At 41.0% G+C, this 17943-nt stretch overlaps 1 protein-coding gene and 1 non-coding gene across 2 annotated transcripts in view; one reads left to right on the top strand and one right to left on the bottom strand.

The window, feature by feature from the left end:
• The window catches only part of TOGARAM1 (TOG array regulator of axonemal microtubules 1), an 83667-nt gene that overhangs the window by 10224 nt on the left and 55500 nt on the right, over window positions 1-17943 (bottom strand). The window contains exons 11-16 of the mRNA XM_049768338.1: window positions 16104-16257; window positions 15799-15904; window positions 14826-15061; window positions 14295-14453; window positions 5278-5404; window positions 2469-2587 (exon numbers count right to left, since the gene is read on the bottom strand). Of these exons, the coding sequence (XP_049624295.1) occupies window positions 2469-2587; window positions 5278-5404; window positions 14295-14453; window positions 14826-15061; window positions 15799-15904; window positions 16104-16257 (901 nt within the window). The remainder of the gene's footprint in view (window positions 1-2468; window positions 2588-5277; window positions 5405-14294; window positions 14454-14825; window positions 15062-15798; window positions 15905-16103; window positions 16258-17943) is intronic.
• Window positions 13262-13365, top strand: LOC126002288 (U6 spliceosomal RNA). The gene has a single exon (XR_007493041.1). It is a non-coding gene; the product is annotated as a U6 spliceosomal RNA (small nuclear RNA).

A 17943-nucleotide genomic window follows, 5' to 3' on the forward strand; every position in this document is an offset into this window, starting at 1 on the left:
TATATAATTGTAGATTTTATTTTATTTTTAATTTTTCGTTTTTGGCCCACACCTGGCAGTGCTCAGGGGTTACTCATAGCTCTGAGCTCAGAATCACTACTGACAGGCTCTGGGAAACATATGGGGATGCCATAGATCGAACCTGGGTCTGTCCGGATCAATCTCACGCCTTACCGCTGTGCTTTCTCTCCAGTCCTAATTGTACATTTTATTTTATTTTATTTTTTTTTTGGTTTTTGGGCCACACCCGTTGACGCTCAGGGGTTACTCCTGGCTATGCGCTCAGAAGTTGCTCCTGGCTTGGGGGACCATATGGGACACCGGGGGATCGAACCGAGGTCCGTCCAAGGCTAGCGAAGGCAAGGCAGGCACCTTACCTCTTGCGCCACCGCCCGGCCCCCTAATTGTACATTTTAAACCTTGCCTACTTAGTTGAAATAAATAATGGTGTCTGAGGGAGGGAGGTAGTTTTGGGGCCAAACCTGGCAGGGCTCAGGAGTTACTCCTGGCTCTGTACTCAGAAATTGCTCCTGAAGACTCAGGGGACCATTCGGGATGCTGAGGATTGAACCCAGTTTCCTGGGTTGTCTGCGTGCAAGGCAAATGCCCCACCACTGTGCTATAGCTTTGGCCCACAATAACATTTTTAATTCATGGTGACACTATGGGTGACTTATGTATTATTTTCTAATTTCTTTTTCTTTTATTGAGTGGGCCATACCTGATGGTGCTCAGAGATTAATTCTTGTTCTGCACTTCGGGTTTACTTCTAACAGGACAAAGGGGACCAAATGTGGTGTCAGGTATTGAACCCAGGCCAGAAGCATGCAAGCAGCTTACACACCATACTATCTCTCCTGCCTTATATTTTTCAAATTTTTCCTGGTTGGGAGGGGCTTGGGCCACATCTGGTGCTGTTCAGGAGTTACTCCTGACTCTGCACTCAGGAAGGCAACATGCAAGAAAAGAACCTTACCTGCTGTACTATCTCTCCAGCCCCATATTTACTGATTTTCAAGAAAAAATAATTATGTCTTATTTTTATAAGAAAAGGATAAAAATTAGGTCCATAAATTAAGACAAGGGGACTATTATTAGTCCAACAGACATAGTAGATGACTAGGATACACAAGCCACCAAGTTCAAATTCAGTACCACATCCAGTACTCCCAACCATTGCAGGGTATGACCTACACTATTCTTTGAAAAGCCTATTAAATACAATGGACTGGAAAGAATGCAGGGATTAATGTGACTAATATACATGTAGGCCCCACATATTCTTCTGAGCACTCTTGAGATGACTTGTGAGCACATCCAGGTATTGCCCAAACCAGTATCTCCACTCCAAAATAAAAAAAAAATTAAAAAACATCAGGAGATAAAGTACAGTAGGCATTGCACTGGTCTTGCATGTTGCCAACCCTAGTTAATCCTCAGCACCAAAGCACTGCAAGGAGTGATCTTTGGGTGTGGTTCAAAAACCACCTCCAAATAAATAAATAAATAAAAATACATTAAATTCTTGGGTGAGGGGCCAAAGTGATAGCAAAGTGGGTAGGGCATTTATTTGCCTTGTATGCAGCTGACCCAGGTTTGAACCCGGCCATCTCATATGGTCCCCAGAGCCTGACAGAAACTATTTTTTGTTTTTGCGTCACTCCCGACGGTGCTCAGGGATTACTCCTGGCTCTGTGCTCAGAGAAATCGCTCCTAGCAGGCTCGGGGTACCATATGGGATGCCTGAAAATCAAACCGGGGTCTGCCTGTGTTGGCCTCATGCAAGGCAAATGCCTTACTGCTGTGCTATTGCCCTGGCCCCAAGAATGATTTCTGAATGTAGAGCCAGGAATAACCTGAGTGCTGATGGGTGTAGTCCAAAAAGAAAAAGAAAAAAAAAAAGAAAAAGAAAAACTAAAAATCTTGGGCAAGAGAGACAGTATAGCAGTTAAGGCAATTTTGTACCTAATATTGATAGCAAGGTACTCCAAGCAAAACTCCATGCAGTCCTGGAGGCTTCCAAGTACCACTGCATGTGACCACTGATGCTTTGAATAATCCCTGTGATAATTTTCAGCACAATAGGACTTTCACAACACTGAATCTTTGGTCTCTCACTCTGAATTCCTGGTCCAAGAATTGCCAGGAAGGGGGCTCAGAACACAGCTTGGGATACATAATTCCCAAATATGCCTGGGATACTCTTGAAAAATTCCAAATGAGGTGCCGAAGGGCATTGGCCTTGCATGCGACAGACCCAGGAAGGACCCGGGTTCGATTCTCAGCATCCCATAAGGACCCCCAAGCCTGCCAAGAGCAATTTCTGAGTGCAGAGCCAGGAGTAATCCCTGAGTACACACTCAGGCCAAAAACCAAAAACAAAAGAGAGAGAAAAAAGAAAACAAACATCCAAATGAGATCATTATCTCTAGGGAATAATCTAATGATGTGTTCTAAAATAACCCTACCTTTCACTTGAATTGAAAGCATCTTTAGAAACAGATGAAGGCTTTGTATTTCCAACACAGCCAGTATGAGATCTTCTTCCTTTTGCTGAAGGAGTATCTAGTGGTATTTCCCCCAAACCCTATAAGTAAATAGCAAGAAAGGTAGCATTAAAAAAAAAAATAAATAAAACTAGTAAAAGAAATGAATCATATAAGGTGATTTTCGTTTTTCTTGATTTTTTTTTTTTTTTTGCTTAATCATGGCCCTGTAAATTTTATGCTTAGATTAGTCTCCAATGAAAGACTTGATTTTTTTGTTTTTGTTTTGTTTTTTTGGTTTTGGGCCACAACCGACGATGTTCAGGGGTTCCTCCTGGCTCTGAGCTCAGAAATCACTCCTGGCTTGGAGCGGGGAATCGAACCGTGGTCTGTCCGTCCTAGAATCAGCCACATGCCAGGCAGAAGCCTTACCGCGTGCGCCACCTCTCCGCCCCTAAGGTAATTTTCATAATAACCATTATCTTTTATATATCAGAAAACATTTTAATAATCCACTTGAAAAAGCTATACTCAATATATTTATGTATATAATGAGATATTAACAGTGAATGAACAGAATGAGACTGACTGCAAGAAAATTATATCAGATTCATAAAAATATTCACAATTTTCAGGCTGGAAAGAAAGTACAGTGGGTAGAGGACATGCAGTCAACTTATGCTCGATTTGTAGATTTCCTACATTGCAGAGTCCCTTGATCCCCACCAGGAGTGATCTGAATGCAGAATCAGGAATTAGTCCTGAGCTAAGTTGTGTGTGACCCCAAAACAAAACAAAACCCCAAAACTGCTAACAATTTTATATTTTCTGTTGCAGTTTACTAAATCCAGGACACCTTAACTTTAAGTTAGGTATGTTTTTATCATTGGGCTAGATCTCAAGTCTTTTTTTGGGTGGGTGGGGTTTGGTCACATCTGGCAGCGCTCAGGGGTTACTCCTGGCTCTATGATCAGAAATTGCTCCTGGCAGGCTCGGGGGGGGGGGGGGGGGGGGGAGGGGACCATATGGGATGCCGGGATTCGAAGGCAAACACACTACACCTCCATGCTATCTCTCTGGCCCAGAATTTTAATTTTTTTTTGTTTGATTTTGGGTCACACCTGGCTCTCACTCAAGAAATTGCTTCTGGATGGCTCGGGGGACCATATGGATGCCTGGATTCCAACCACGGTCCATCCTGGGTCAGCTGCATGCAAGGCAAATGCTTTACAGCTGTGCTGTCACTCTGGCTCCAGAATTTTATTTATTTTTTATTTTTAGGTCACACCCGGCCACACTCAGGGGTAACTCCTAGCTCTATGCTCAGAAGTCACTCCTGGCAGGCTCAGGGGATCATATGGGATGCCGGGATTCAAACCATCGACCTTCTACATGCAAGGCAAATGCTTTACCTCCATACTATCTCTCCGGCCCCATTTATTTTTTGATTTTTGAATTTTAATTATTATTGAAAGAATATAATAATGATTTTCATTCTTGGTGCCTTTTTTTTTTTTTTTTTTTTTTGGTTTTTGGGTCATACCCAGCAGGGCTCAGGGGCTATTATTGGCCCTTTGCTCAGAAATCGCTCCTTGGGGAAAAAAAAAAAAAAAAAAAGAAATCGCTCCTGACAGGCTCAGGGATTCAAACCACCATCCTTCTGCATGCAAGGCAAACACCCTACCTCCATGCTATCTCTCTGGCACCTCTTGGTGTTTTCTTTTAGATTATGCTCCCAATTTTATAGCCCTTACCAAATTCTAGAGTATTGAAAAGGAGTAAAAGCTTCCATATAAATACATAACTAAATAAATAAAAGTTCTACTATAATGTACCAATGATCAAGTTCTGTTTTGTTTTTGTTTTTTACTGAGAGGGAGGGAGGAATGTAGGGTTGGACCACACCTGGTGTGCTAATACTACTCTTGGTAGTGGTCAGAGACCCTAGCAGGGCTATGGGGATTATTTTACATACATATGCATGTGATTTTATATATATGAATAATATATAAATAAATAAATATATATATATATATATTTTTGTTTTGTTTTGTTTTTTGGGCCACACCCGGCGTTGCTCAGGGGTTACTCCTGGCTGTCTGCTCAGAAATAGCTCCTGGAACGCATGGGGTACCATATGGGACACCAGGATTCGAACCAACCACCTTTGGTCCTGGATCGGCTGCTTGCAAGACAAATGCCACTGTGCTATCTCTCCGGGCCCATAAATATATATTTATAATGGATAATATATATTTATACAAACATAAAATTTTATACAAAATATTTATATGAACATAAAAATATAAATAATATATAATCTTCAATAGCATTTCAACAACTGCAGTACTAAGTAGAAATTCATAGTTAATAAAATATTAAACAGAAGCTTTAGAGCCAGAGCGATAGTGCAGAGGTTAAGGCACTTGCCTAAAACTTGTTCGACTATGAGCATTAACAGAGAAATAAAGAACAGCCCTTTCTACTGACCTGGACTAATAATCTTTGTTTTAGAAGTTGGTTAAAAAATGAATGCTTTGAAGGGCTGGGAAGATAGCTCAAAGGGTGACTGTGCATACCTGGCATGTATGAAGTCCCAAGTTCAGCTCCCAGCTGGTCTCTCAAACAGAACAGGATTAAGACCTGGTGACGCCAAGCATAAAGGCCTAGAAGCACTGAACTATCACTCACAGAGCTAAGTCAAGGGGCTACTCTGTCCTTGAATACTGATAAGGTGCTGCACAATACTGAAAAATTAATTTAAATGAATAAAATGAATGTTTCCACAAACCTTTTGCCGTAAGTTTTTAACAGATTCCTTAATATATGGTAAATCTTTAGATGGGACATATTTTTCAAGCATTTTATCAAAGTTAGGATGACACATCATGAGGAAAAGCATCTTCCGGCCGTAATACCTATAGATATTTGATGTAAACAAATAACATCTTACAAGTTTAGTTTTTGTCTTCAGGTAAAAAAAAATTATTTTTTTCTTTTGGTGTTGTTGTTGTTGGATCACACCCGGCAGTACACAGGGGTTACTCCTGGCTCTATGCTCAGAAATCGCTCCTGGCAGGCTCGGGAGACCATATAGAATGCCTGGATTCGAACCACTGTCCGTCCTGGACCGGCTGCATGCAAGACAAATGCCCTACCACTGTCGTATCTCTCAGGCCCCTTCAGGTAATTTTTTAATTAAGAAATTCACTATAGGGGCCGGCGAGGTGGCGCTAGAGGTAAGGTGTCTGCCTTACAAGCGCTAGCCAAGGAAAGGACCACGGTTCGATCCCCCGGTGTCCCATATGGTCCCCCCAAGCCAGGGGCAATTTCTGAGCGCGTAGCCAGGAGTAACCCCTGAGCATCTAACGGGTGTGGCCCGAAAAACCAAAAAAAAAAAAAAAAAAAGAAATTCACTATAAAATTATCATCCTTAGTTTAGAACATTAAACTATAGTTATAAAATCAGCAGATTTTATTTATTTATTTATTTTTGGTTTTTGGGTCACAACCGGCAGCGCTCAGGGGTTACTCTTGGCTCTATGCTCAGAAATCTCTCCTGGCAGGCTTGGAGGGCCATATGGGATGCCGGGATTCAAACCACAGTCCTTCTGCATGCAAGGCAAATGCCTTACCTCCATGCTATCTCTCCGGCCCCCAAACAACAGATTTTTTTTTAATAAGAGATTACAGCATTTTCCTGTCATTCCCCCTTTCCCAGAAATAAAAAACAAAACAAAACAAAAAACAAAGCCGCAAATCTTTTGGCTATGTATCATATGAATAAGTAAAAGCTTTTTATTTTCAGGTACATTAGAATTAATATCAAGACTGAAATATGAAAAATTGAATGTCAGAGTTTGTCATTAGGCTGGGTTCCTTTGCCCAAAGATATTTTACAGTCTCCCTGTGTGCCAGATGCCAGGTCTGAGTCAATCTTCCCTAGATTCCGTTTTCTGAGCTTCCCTCTTTTTCTCAGCCTAGATGTACCTGGTTTCCAAGTTTTCAAAAAGCTGCTCTGCTATCTAAAATGCATCCAAACTTAGATGTCAAATCATGGTTCATATGTTAATGAATGCATAACCTCTTCCTAATAGGTGCTTTTATGTGTTACATGAATTTAAAAATAATTACTTTAGGATAATATCTTAAGTCAAGAACATACACTTGGACCGGGAAGGTGGCGCTGGAGGTAAGGTGTCTGCCTTGCAAGCGCTAGCAAAAGATGGACTGCGGTTTGATCCCCCGGCATCCCATATGGTCCCCCAAGCCAGGAGCGATTTCTGAGTGCATAGCCAGGAGTAACCCCTGAGCGTCAAATGGGTGTGGCCCAAAAACCAAAAACCAAAAAAAAAAAAAGAACACACACACTGGATGTATTTTTGAATAGAAATCATATAGTACCCTATAACACCACATTATTATTATTCAAGAAGACTTGGCCTTAATATAATATACATACATATATCTATATTTCTTTATCTTATATTAATAAAGTCTAAAACTTAAATTTTATATTAAATTTATATTTAAATATATTAAATTTATATGAATAAAGTCTAAAACGTAAATTTTATATTAAATTTATATTTTAATTATTATTTCAATATATAAAATTTTTATATTAAATTTATATTAATAAAGTCTAAAAACTTAAATTTTATGTTAAATTTATATTTAAATTATTATTTCAATATATAAAATTTTATATTAAATTTATATTAATAAAGTTTAAAACAAATTTTAGAATTTGGACTAGAGAAACCAACAAAAAAAGATTTTTGAGAGGGAAAAATTAGGATAATTCCAAATCTCATTTTTCAATGAGACTCCTTCAAATACAATGAAATTATAGAACATTATAATAATTTATAATTATAAATATAAATAAAAAATAAACAAATATGTTTGTACTATATATTTGTATAGTCATATAAAATATTTTCAATAAGTAGATAAAATAAACATACTATAAATGTAAACAAATTATGATTCAGTATAATTTTACAACATTATAATTAATACTTATTCCATTCCCTATAATCAGAACAAGGTATGTATCCAATAGATAGTGCTAATCAGTCAGCTTAAAAAATAATCCTGGGGGCCAAAGAGCTAGCACAGCAGTAGGGCGTTTGCCTTGCATGCAGAAGGATGGTGGTTTGAATACCGGCATCCAATATGGTCCCCCGAGCCTGCCAGGAGCGATTTCTCAGCAGAGCCAGGAGGAACCCCTGAGCACTGGAGGGTGTGACCCAAACACACACAAAAAAACCCCAACAAAACAAAACAAAACAAAATCCTGGGGGCCAGAGCGGTGGCACAAGTAGTAAGGCGTTTGCCTTGCCCATGGTAGCCTAGGATGTACTGTGGTTCGGTGGTTCAATCCCCCCGGCGTCCCATATAGTCCCCCAAGCCAGGATCAATTTCTGAGTGCATAGCCAGGAGTAACAACCACTGAGCATTACCAGTTGTGGCCCAACTCCCCCCAAATCCTGAGGGCCGGAGCGGTGGATCAAGCAGTAGGGCATTTGCCTTGCATGCGCTAATGTAGGACGGACCACAGTTTGATCCCCCGGCATCCCTTTTGGTCCCCCAGGCTAGGAGCGATTTCTGAGCTCAAAGCCAGAAGTAACCCCTGAGTATCACTGGGTGTGACTGAAAAGGCAAAAAAACAAAACAAAACAAAACAAAACTTCAGGTAAGGCGTTTATATCATACACGGTTAACCCAGGTTTGATCTCCCCTGGCATTTCATATGGTTCCCCGAGTCTGCCAGGAATGATTGCTGAGTACAGAGCCAGGCGTAACCCCTGAGCATTGCTGGGTGGCCCAAAAACAAAAACAAAATTATTTTCCCTTCAGTTTTTGGGTCATTCTTAGCAGTGCTTGTAGATACTCCCAGTTTGCAGGTAGGGACTAGATTATAATTGTGCCTAGGACCATGGTGCCACGGATCAAACGTTCTGCATGAAAAAGTTAACTCCTTCCCTATAGATTACAACAACTTTAAATTTTAGTTCAGAATTTTATTTTATTTATTTTTTGGTTTTTGGGTCACACCTGGCAGCGCTCAGGGGTTACTCCTGGATCTACGCTCAGAAATCAGTCCTGGTAGGCTCTGGGGGCCATATGGCATGCCAGGATTTGAATCACCGTCCTTCTGCATGCAAGGCAAACACTCTACCTACCTCCAGGCTATCTCTCCGGCCCCAAATCCAGAATTTTAAGAAATGAAAAGCTATCATAGGCGTTCATTGAATGAGAATGTGTAATATAAGACACAAAATAGAAAATTTACACCATTTCACTATTTTAATTAAGTTTTCCATTAGTACGAGGATCAAACACAAGGTCTTATACATACAAGACAAATGCTCTATGTAGGCCGGAGCTATGGCGCAAGCACAAGCATTTGCCTTGTGCACACTAACCTAGGATGGACCACGTTTCCATCCCCTGGTGTCCCTTATGATCACACAAGCCAGGAGCGACTTCTGAACGCATAGCCAGGAGTAACCCTTGAGCATCACAGGGTGTGGCCCCCCAAACCCAACAAAACGAACAAAAAAATCCCAAATGCTCTATCCAATGAGTTAATGGTTTTATAATTTTAAAACTTCAAACAACATCTCCAAAAAATGATAGATTAGAAAAACTACTATATTCTTATCTGGGGGGATGGCCACTCCTGGCGACACTTAGGGGTTACTTTTGGCTGTGTGTTCAGAAATTGCTCTTGGCAGCGTTGGAGGGCTATGTGGGATGCTGGGGATTGAACCTGGGTTGGTCCTGGATTGAAGGTCAATACCCTACTGCTGTGCTATCACCCTGACCAAGAAGTTTAAGATATATATTGAACAACCATTATTAATCATTTCTCTTTTTTCTTTTTGGTTTTTGGGTCACACCCGGTGACGCTCAGGGGTACTCCTGGCTATGCGCTCAGAAGTCGCTCCTGGCTTGGGGGACCATATGGGACGCCAGGGGATCGAACCGCGGTCCGTCCAAGGTTAGTGCAGGCAAGGCAGGCACCTTACCTCTAGCGCCACCGCCCAGCCCCTATTAATCATTTCTTTCTAATTGATCTTAAGATTCAAACTTCATAAATTGTTTTGAATTTTACTGATATGCAAATTTTCTCAAATGATTGCCCAAATAAGTTGTTGAGATCCCTAAAACTTGTAAATATAAAGAGATACAAATTCTAGGATTATGGTCCATGGTACAAATAACTTCAAAATAAGGAAATATTACACATAGATTTAATCTAATCACATGAGTCCTTAATAGCAGAGTACTTTCTGTGGAGGTAGCAGAAGTACTCAGAGGAAGAAGGCATATTGTTGCTAACTTGAGGAATGGTGGGGCTGTACAAGAAAAATTTGAGTGTTGAAGGCAGGGGTCTCAAACTTGCAGTCCGCGGGCCATTTCCGGCCCTCTGTACAATATTTTGTGGCCCGCAGCCGGCCTTCAAATATCGCAGTTTTCGTGATTATTCGCTTACCAAATAATTGCAATAAAAATCGCATTAAACATTCGCATACCCCGAGTAGTTCCATTCGGGGTATGCAAATGTTTAATGCGATTTTTTATTGTGAATATTTGGTAAGCGAAATCCCTTATGCAGTCCTGCCTCACCCTGACTTTGCCTCCTGCGGCCCCCAGGTAAATTGAGTTTGAGACCCCTGGTTTAAGGGGCTAACAAGAAGCTAACAGCTAGAAAAGAATGGAAATACTAGTGCCATACATAACTAAAAGAGACTGAATTTGCCTAATAATCTAAGTTTGGAAGCAATCAGGGGTTACTCCTAACTCCATGCTCAGAAATTGCTCCTGGCAGGCACGGGGGGACCATATGGGACACCGGGATTCGAACTGATGACCTTCTGCATGAAAGGCAAACGTCTTACCTCCATGCTATCTCTCCGGCCCCGGAAGCAAATTCTTTTTTTTTTTTTTGGTTTTTGGGTCACATCCGGCGGTGCTCAGGGATTACTCCTGGCTGTCTGCTCAGAAATAGATCCTGGCAGGCATATTGGACCATATGGGACATCGGGATTCCAACCAACCACCTTAGGTCCTGGATCGGCTGCTTGCAAGGCAAACGCAGCTGTGCTATCTTTCCGGGCCTGGAAGCAAATTCTTATATAGATTTATATATAAGATGTAGAGCCCACCACTGGTCTGACAATGTAGATGAAGGGAGAGCATATGCTTCTTATGTCTGAGGCCGTAGATTTAATCCATAGCCCTGCCTCCCTCACCACCCAAAAAAGGAAGCCCTGAACTGTCTTCAACTTTATTTCAGCTTTGCTGGACCCTAAGCAGAGAACTCTATACAAAGACCGAAGCCACTCTTCTGCGTGGTGGAGATGAAGTCAGGACTGTATACACTCAAGTTCTGTGTACTCCAGTGATTGGCCCCATGATAGACTTTGGGGGGAGGGGGGGCCTGAGTCACACTCGGCGACGCTCAGGGGTTACTCCTGGCAGACTCAGGGGATCCTATGAGATGTCAGGAATCGAACCGGGGTTGGATATGTGCAAGGCAAATATCCTACTGCTATGCTACCACTCTGGCCCCCATGACACTTTTATTTGGGGGGTTTTGGGTCATACCTGGCAGGGCTCAGGGGTTACTTCTGGCTCTACGCTCAGGAATCGTTCCTGGCAGGCAAGGGGGACCTTATGGGATGCTGAGATTCCAACCACCAACCTTCTGCATGCAAGGCAAATGCTCTACCTCCATGCTATCTCTCCAGCCCTACATGACAAACTTTTCTTTTTTTTAAACTTTATTTTTAATATTTTTTAATGATTTTATTTATTTAAACACCTTGATTACATACATGATTGTGTTTGGGTTTCAGTCATGTAAAGAACACCCCCCATCACCAGTGCAACATTCCCATCACCAATGTCCCAAGTTTCCCTCCGACCCCCCCCCCCCCCATCCCCGCCTGTACTCTAAACAGGCTCTCCATTTCCCTCATACATTCTCATTATTAGGACAGTTCAAAATGTAGTTATTTCTCTAACTAAACTCATCACTCTTTGTGGTGAGCTTCCTGAGGTGAGCTGGAACTTCCAGCTCTTTTCTCTTTTGTGTCTGAAAATTATTATTGCAAGAATGTCTTTCATTTTTCTTAAAACCCATAGATGAGTGAGACCATTCTGCGTTTTTCTCTCTCTCTCTGACTTATTTCACTCAGCATAATAGATTTCGTGTACATCCATGTATAGAAAAATTTCATGACTTCATCTCTCCTGACAGCTGCATAATATTCCATTGTGTATATGTACCACAGTTTCTTTAGCCATTCGTCTGTTGAAGGGCATCTTGGTTGTTTCCAGAGTACATGACAAACTTTTAAGCTTAAATAGACAAGCTAAAAAAAGTTTTTATTTTGGGGCCACACCCAGTGATGCTCAGGGGTTACTCCTGGCTATGCACTCAGAAATTGCTCCTGGCTTGGGGGACCATATGGGACACCGGGGGATCTAACCTTGGTCAGTCCTGGCTCAGCTATGTGCAAGGCAAATGCCCTCCTGTTGTGCCATTGCTCTGGTCCCTAACAAAAAGTTGTATACCACCAAATTTGTGAAAATTTAACCATATGAAGCCAATATATTTACATTTACCGTATTTGCCGGTGTATAAGACGGCCCCCTAATTTTGCAGTTAAAACATAGTTTAGGCCTATGTTCGCTGTATCAGACAGAACGTTCCTGTGCTGCATGTGTTCCTGTGCTCATGTACCACAGTGAGCCAATCACAACAAGCAAAGGTTCAAAGGTTATACTGTAATAGACTTCCTCTCTGACTCTGGCCAATCTGAGCAGGCTTTTTACAGTGTAGATTCGGGTCCAGAACATTGTCTAGTTTGCATGCATAAAACGCCTGTTTGGATTGGCTGAATTAGAGAGGCGGTCCGAGCAGCCTTGCAGTGATTGGTGCAGGATCGAGTTGGAAAATTCGTTTTGTGGCAATATTCAGACAATTTTCGTTTAGTGGCATATTGAAACATTTTTCGGGATATACTCGGTGTATAAGACGACCCCCTATTTTCGGTTGACTTTTTTTGTTTCAAAAGTCGTCTTATACGCCAGAAAATATGGTACTTTTTGTTTTGGGAGCAAATCCAGCTGTGCTCTATGATCAATGATCACTCCTAGCAGGGCTCAGGGTACTTATATGGGAATAAACCTGGGTCGGACTCATGAAAGGCAAGTATACATTATACTTAATATATTATCTACTATATTAATACCAGCTATACTATCGCTTTGGCACCTACATTTACATCTATATCAGTTTTAGTATAATGATTTCCACAGATTAACTGCAGTCACCAGGGAAAAAAAAACACCTTTCTCTTAAAATGTTAATAATTTGGGGATAGTGACAGCACAGTGGGTAGAGTGCTTGCCTTGCACACAGCTGACCAGGGTTAGATCCCTGGCATCCCACATGGCTCCCTGAGCCTGCCAGGTTTGATTCCTCAGCGCCGAACCAGGAGTAACCCATGAGCACCGCCAGCTGTGGCTCAAATCCCCCACAAAAAGTTAATAACTTGGTACCTTTCCTTACTTTAGTCCTATAAACTCAGGATTCTCCCTCTTTCACCCCCCTTTTTAAATCATCTTCATAAAGAATGATTAAAAATGTTCAAACTTTACATGGAACACTATCAATAATGTAGTTCAACATTCCAAAATTTACAAAAGTGTACACAAGTTAAAAGAAAGGTTGAATAACTTCTTTAAATGATGTGCTCGCTTTGGCAGCACATATACTAAAATTGGAACGACACAAAGATTAGCATGGCCCTTGCGCAAGAATGACAAGCAAATTCGTGAAGCTTTCCATATTAAAAAAAAAAAAAGAATAGCAATGACTGGGGCTAAGAACTGAAATTAGGTGTCTGAATACCTCCAACATTTCTGTCACCTCAGCTACTTTAATACCCACATCTGAAATTACATATCTTAATTTGATTGTTCTTTTAGGGGAAGGGGAGGAGATAGGTCACTCCTAGTGATGACCAAGGGAAATTAGTGGCTCTCTGGTAAGGAGTGAATCTTCTGGTTTCTGAGAAACTATATGAAGGACCTGGCATTCAAACTGGAATTAGTGGGATGTAAATGCCTTAACCTCTGTACTATCTCCTTGGTCCCTTTCCTACTGTTTTTAACACTCTATTTCCTTTCTATAGTTTTCATGTTTTTATATTTCCTTGATATTATTATTATTATTTTTACTTTGCTTTATTTTATTTTTTATTTTTTGGTTTTGGGTTTTTTGGGTCACACCTGGCAGCGCTCAGGGGTTACTCCTGGCTCTATGCTCAGAAATTGCTCCTGGTAAGCTCGGGGGACCATATGGGAAGCCAGGATTTGAACCTCCTTCCTTCTGCATGCAAGGCAAATGCTCTACCTCCATGCTATTTCTCTGGCCTCTCCTTGATATTATTTGACTTGGAAAATATATAATTTTCCTGAGTTCATTACCTTACATTTTGCCCATAAGGAAGTTCTTCTGCCACTTTTCTGCCCATAGTCGTATGCCGTTTTCATGCAGTTCATCCCTGTGACATGGCATCTCACTACCCAGAAGTATGTAGTGTCATCTGTAAATTTGGAGAATTCACTGTGTACTCCCTCAAGAACATTTGCAATTGGTTAAAAAAGATCATCCCTAAACATTCTGTGTGTCTATTTAGAAAAATGCTAATTCTAAAGTTTTCTTAATAACTGTTTAGCCCTTATATAAGACTCAGCTAAGCTAAGAACATTAGCAGTTACCTGGTTTCTTGTGAACTGTCTTGAGCAAACTTAGCTGCTGCTGGTAATATCCTATCAGCCATATCCTTTGTTCCCAACAAAATACGCTCTGGTTCCATCAATTCTACTACATCTGATAAGTGCTGGGCAGTACATCTTCTTACTGCAATGTGTAAATGACTACAAAGAAACACAGTTAATGAAAAATCCAGCTGTTATGTAATCTAGACTACAAAACTATGCTTTCATAGTTAAATAATTATTCCCAATACTCAGCAATCATTCTTGGAGGTTAAATGACAAATTCTTTTCATGAGCTATCAATCCCTAGAAACTAAAAACATTTCGTTCACAGTAACTGACAGCTACTTAGTTCCAGAACTATGAACAAGTATACTAAGCAGAACATCTAATGGGATGGCATGAAATATATTTATTACATAGGAATTAAATAATTTTGTCAGGAATTATGTTGAAATTTGCTTTTTCTTTCCTACATCCAAGGGAAAACAATTACATTTTTAGTTTAAGGACCTGTCAAAAAGATTATACCTTTGTCCTCCATTAATAAGAGAAACAACTGCACGTGCAGGAGTTACATTTTTGACCATAGCTCTCAAAGCTTTGTCAACATCTTCTCTTATAAATGTATTTGACTCTCCAGCCTTTTGCAACAAAACTTTCACTGTAGCATCTAGTTCTTGATCCATGCTCTTTTTCAGGTAAGTGAAAAGGTCACTTAAACAGACAACAGCAGCACGTGAAACTCCAGAGCGTAAATTTTTGACCTAAAAAAAATTTCCAAAATGTACATTTTGCTGATATTCTGGAAAAAAAATCAGTAATAATGACTTTGAAAGCAAATTTATCATTAAAGCAGCATGTTCAGGTATGTTTTATCTCATGCCCTAAGAGTAAGCGTTTAATAACATCTTAACTAAAAAACTGTCTACTCATATCATGTGGGAGTATATGTATGTGTAGATTTGGGCCAAACCAAGCAGTGCTCAGAGACATCAAACGGGGGATCAAATGGGGTTGGCCACATTCAAAGTGACTGCATTAATTCCTTTTCAGTTTCTAGGGTACATATTATAGACTTTTGGGGGGCACACCCGGTGATGCTCAAGGGTTACTTATGGCTATGTGCTCACAAATCGCTCCTGGCTTGAGGGGCCATATGGGACTGGGGATCGAACTGAGGTCCATCCTAGATCAGATGCGTGCAAGGCAAATGCCCTACCGCAGCACTATCGCTCTAGTCCCCACATTATAGACTTTTTCCCCCAGTGTTTTTAATGTTAAATAAATGTTTTGGGGCTGGAGAAATAGGAGAGTAGAATATTTACCTTGAAAACATCTGAAATGGGTTTAATTCCTGAAACTATTTATCATGCCCAGAGCTGAACACAGAGCCAGTTTTAAGTCCTGAGTACTGCTAGATATGACTGCCCATCATAATAAATTAGAAAAATAAATGTGGCACACTGTTATTCGAATAATCCTTAACTTAAAATAAGTTTACCTCTTGAACTACTGCAAAGTTTGTTTCATGCAATTTTGTATTCAATATTTCAGAATGAAAAACAGCTAAGCATCTAATAAAATTTAGCCCCTCAATTTTCTTCTCCCTGTAGGAAAAAAACAAATACAAACCACTTACTAAAGGCTCACTGGAAACTTATAAGAAACACTTTGACAATTTTTTTTTATGGTTCCAGGAATTGAACCCAGGTCACCTGCATGCAAGGGATATATTTTACCACTGACCTACACTGTTGGATAGGTAATTTTTGTAAATTAATTTTAAATTAAGGATGATATACTTACCAATCATCATCAGATAAAAGTCTCAAGGCTTCTATTAGTGCTATTCCTGGTTTGGAAAATGGCCGCAGTTCTGATGAATCCATTACCTCTGGACTATGCGTGACAGAAGGCATCTTTTCTTTATACTGTGAAATGGTTCCAGGAGATGCTTCAACTAAAATAAAAATAAATATTAAATAAAATATCAGAATATGCAGCCAGAAAAGTCTCAACAGGTTGCACATGCGTTGCAAGCAAGCAACCAACCTTAATCCCTTGCACTGCATATAGTCCCCCTAGAACCGTGATGGTGAACCTATGGCACGAGAAGGCCTTGCAGCTGGCACGTGGGAAGGTCCGCAATTAAGATATGCGGCTTGGTGGGAGGCGAGTGTGCCGGTGTCTGCTTTGCAGCTCACCTGGCAACAGGGCTAGACTAGCCATTGGGAGGACGAGCTGGCACTTTGAGGAAATTCTTTGGTTTTGTGTGGCAGTTTGGACACTCGGGCTCAAAAAGGTTAGCCATCACTGCTAGATTTCCCTTGTACTGAGCTGGGAATATTCCCTGGGCATCATTGGGTAGTACCCTCAAATAAAAGATCAGAATATAGGGGCAGGAGAGATACCATGGAGGTAAGGTGTTTGCCTTTCATGCAGAAGGACGGTGGTTCGAATCCCGGCATCCCATATGGTCCCCTGCTAGGGGCGATTTCTGAGCATAGAGCCAGGAGTAACCCCTGAGCGCTGCCGGGTGTGACCCAAAAACCAAAACCAAAACCAAAAAAAAGCAAAAAACAAAAAAATTCAGAATATAAAGATATCAAAGTTATAGTTTTTATTACTATTCCTTTTTTTTGTTTGTTTTTTGTTTTTGGGTCACACCGGGCAGTGCTCAGGGGTCACTCCTGGCTCGATGCTCAGAAATCGCTCCTGGCAGGCTCGGGGACCATATGGGGTGCCAGGATTTGAACCACCGACCTTCTGCTTGCAAGGCAAATACCTTACCTTCATACTATCTCTCCGGCCCCTTATTAGTATTCCTACTTACTATTACTACATAACAAATGAAGTGATTAATGAAAAGTTTAAGAAATCCTCATTCGGGGGGCCCGGAGAGATAGCACAGCGGTGTTTGCCTTGCAAGTAGCCGATCCAGGACCTAAGGTGGTTGGTTCGAATCCCGGTGTCCCATATGGTTCCCCGTGCCTTCCAGGTGCTATTTCTGAGCAGACAGCCAGGAGTAACCCCTGAGCATCGCCGGGTGTGGCCCAAAAACCAAAAAAAAAAAAAAAAAAAAAAAAGAAATCCTCATTCGGGCCCGGAGAGATAGCACAGCAGTGTTTGCCTTGCAAGCAGCCGATCCAGGACCAAAGGTGGTTGGTTCGAATCCCGGTGTCCCATATGGTCCCCTGTGCCTGCCAGGAGCTATTTCTGAGCAGAGACAGCCAGGAGTAACCCCTGAGCACTGCCAGGTGTGGCCCAAAAACCAAAAAAAAAAAAAAAAAAAAAAAAAATCCCACGAGCCCTAACAGGTGTGATCCCTGAGCATAGATCCTTGAGAAAGCCCTAGCACCACCAGGTATAAAGGGGGGAAAAAAAGACAAGAAACGATGAGCTATAATAAACTTATATTTTTGCTTTTTTTACCTTTATTTTATAAATTTACTGGTGCCAGGGGTCTCACGCATGCAAAGCATGTTCTCTATCACAGAGACAAACATTTAACGTTTATTTTGGGGGCCACAGGCACACAGGCAAAATGAGTTAGACAGACAATCCCGTTGTGGTACCCCAAGTCCAACCAGGAGTAACCCCTGAACTTAGATCAGAGCTTTGAGCACAAAAAAACAAGAGAAAATAA

This window comes from Suncus etruscus, chromosome 2, assembly GCF_024139225.1.
Source record: "Suncus etruscus isolate mSunEtr1 chromosome 2, mSunEtr1.pri.cur, whole genome shotgun sequence".
In the NCBI taxonomy this organism is placed as follows: Eukaryota; Metazoa; Chordata; class Mammalia; order Eulipotyphla; family Soricidae; genus Suncus; species Suncus etruscus.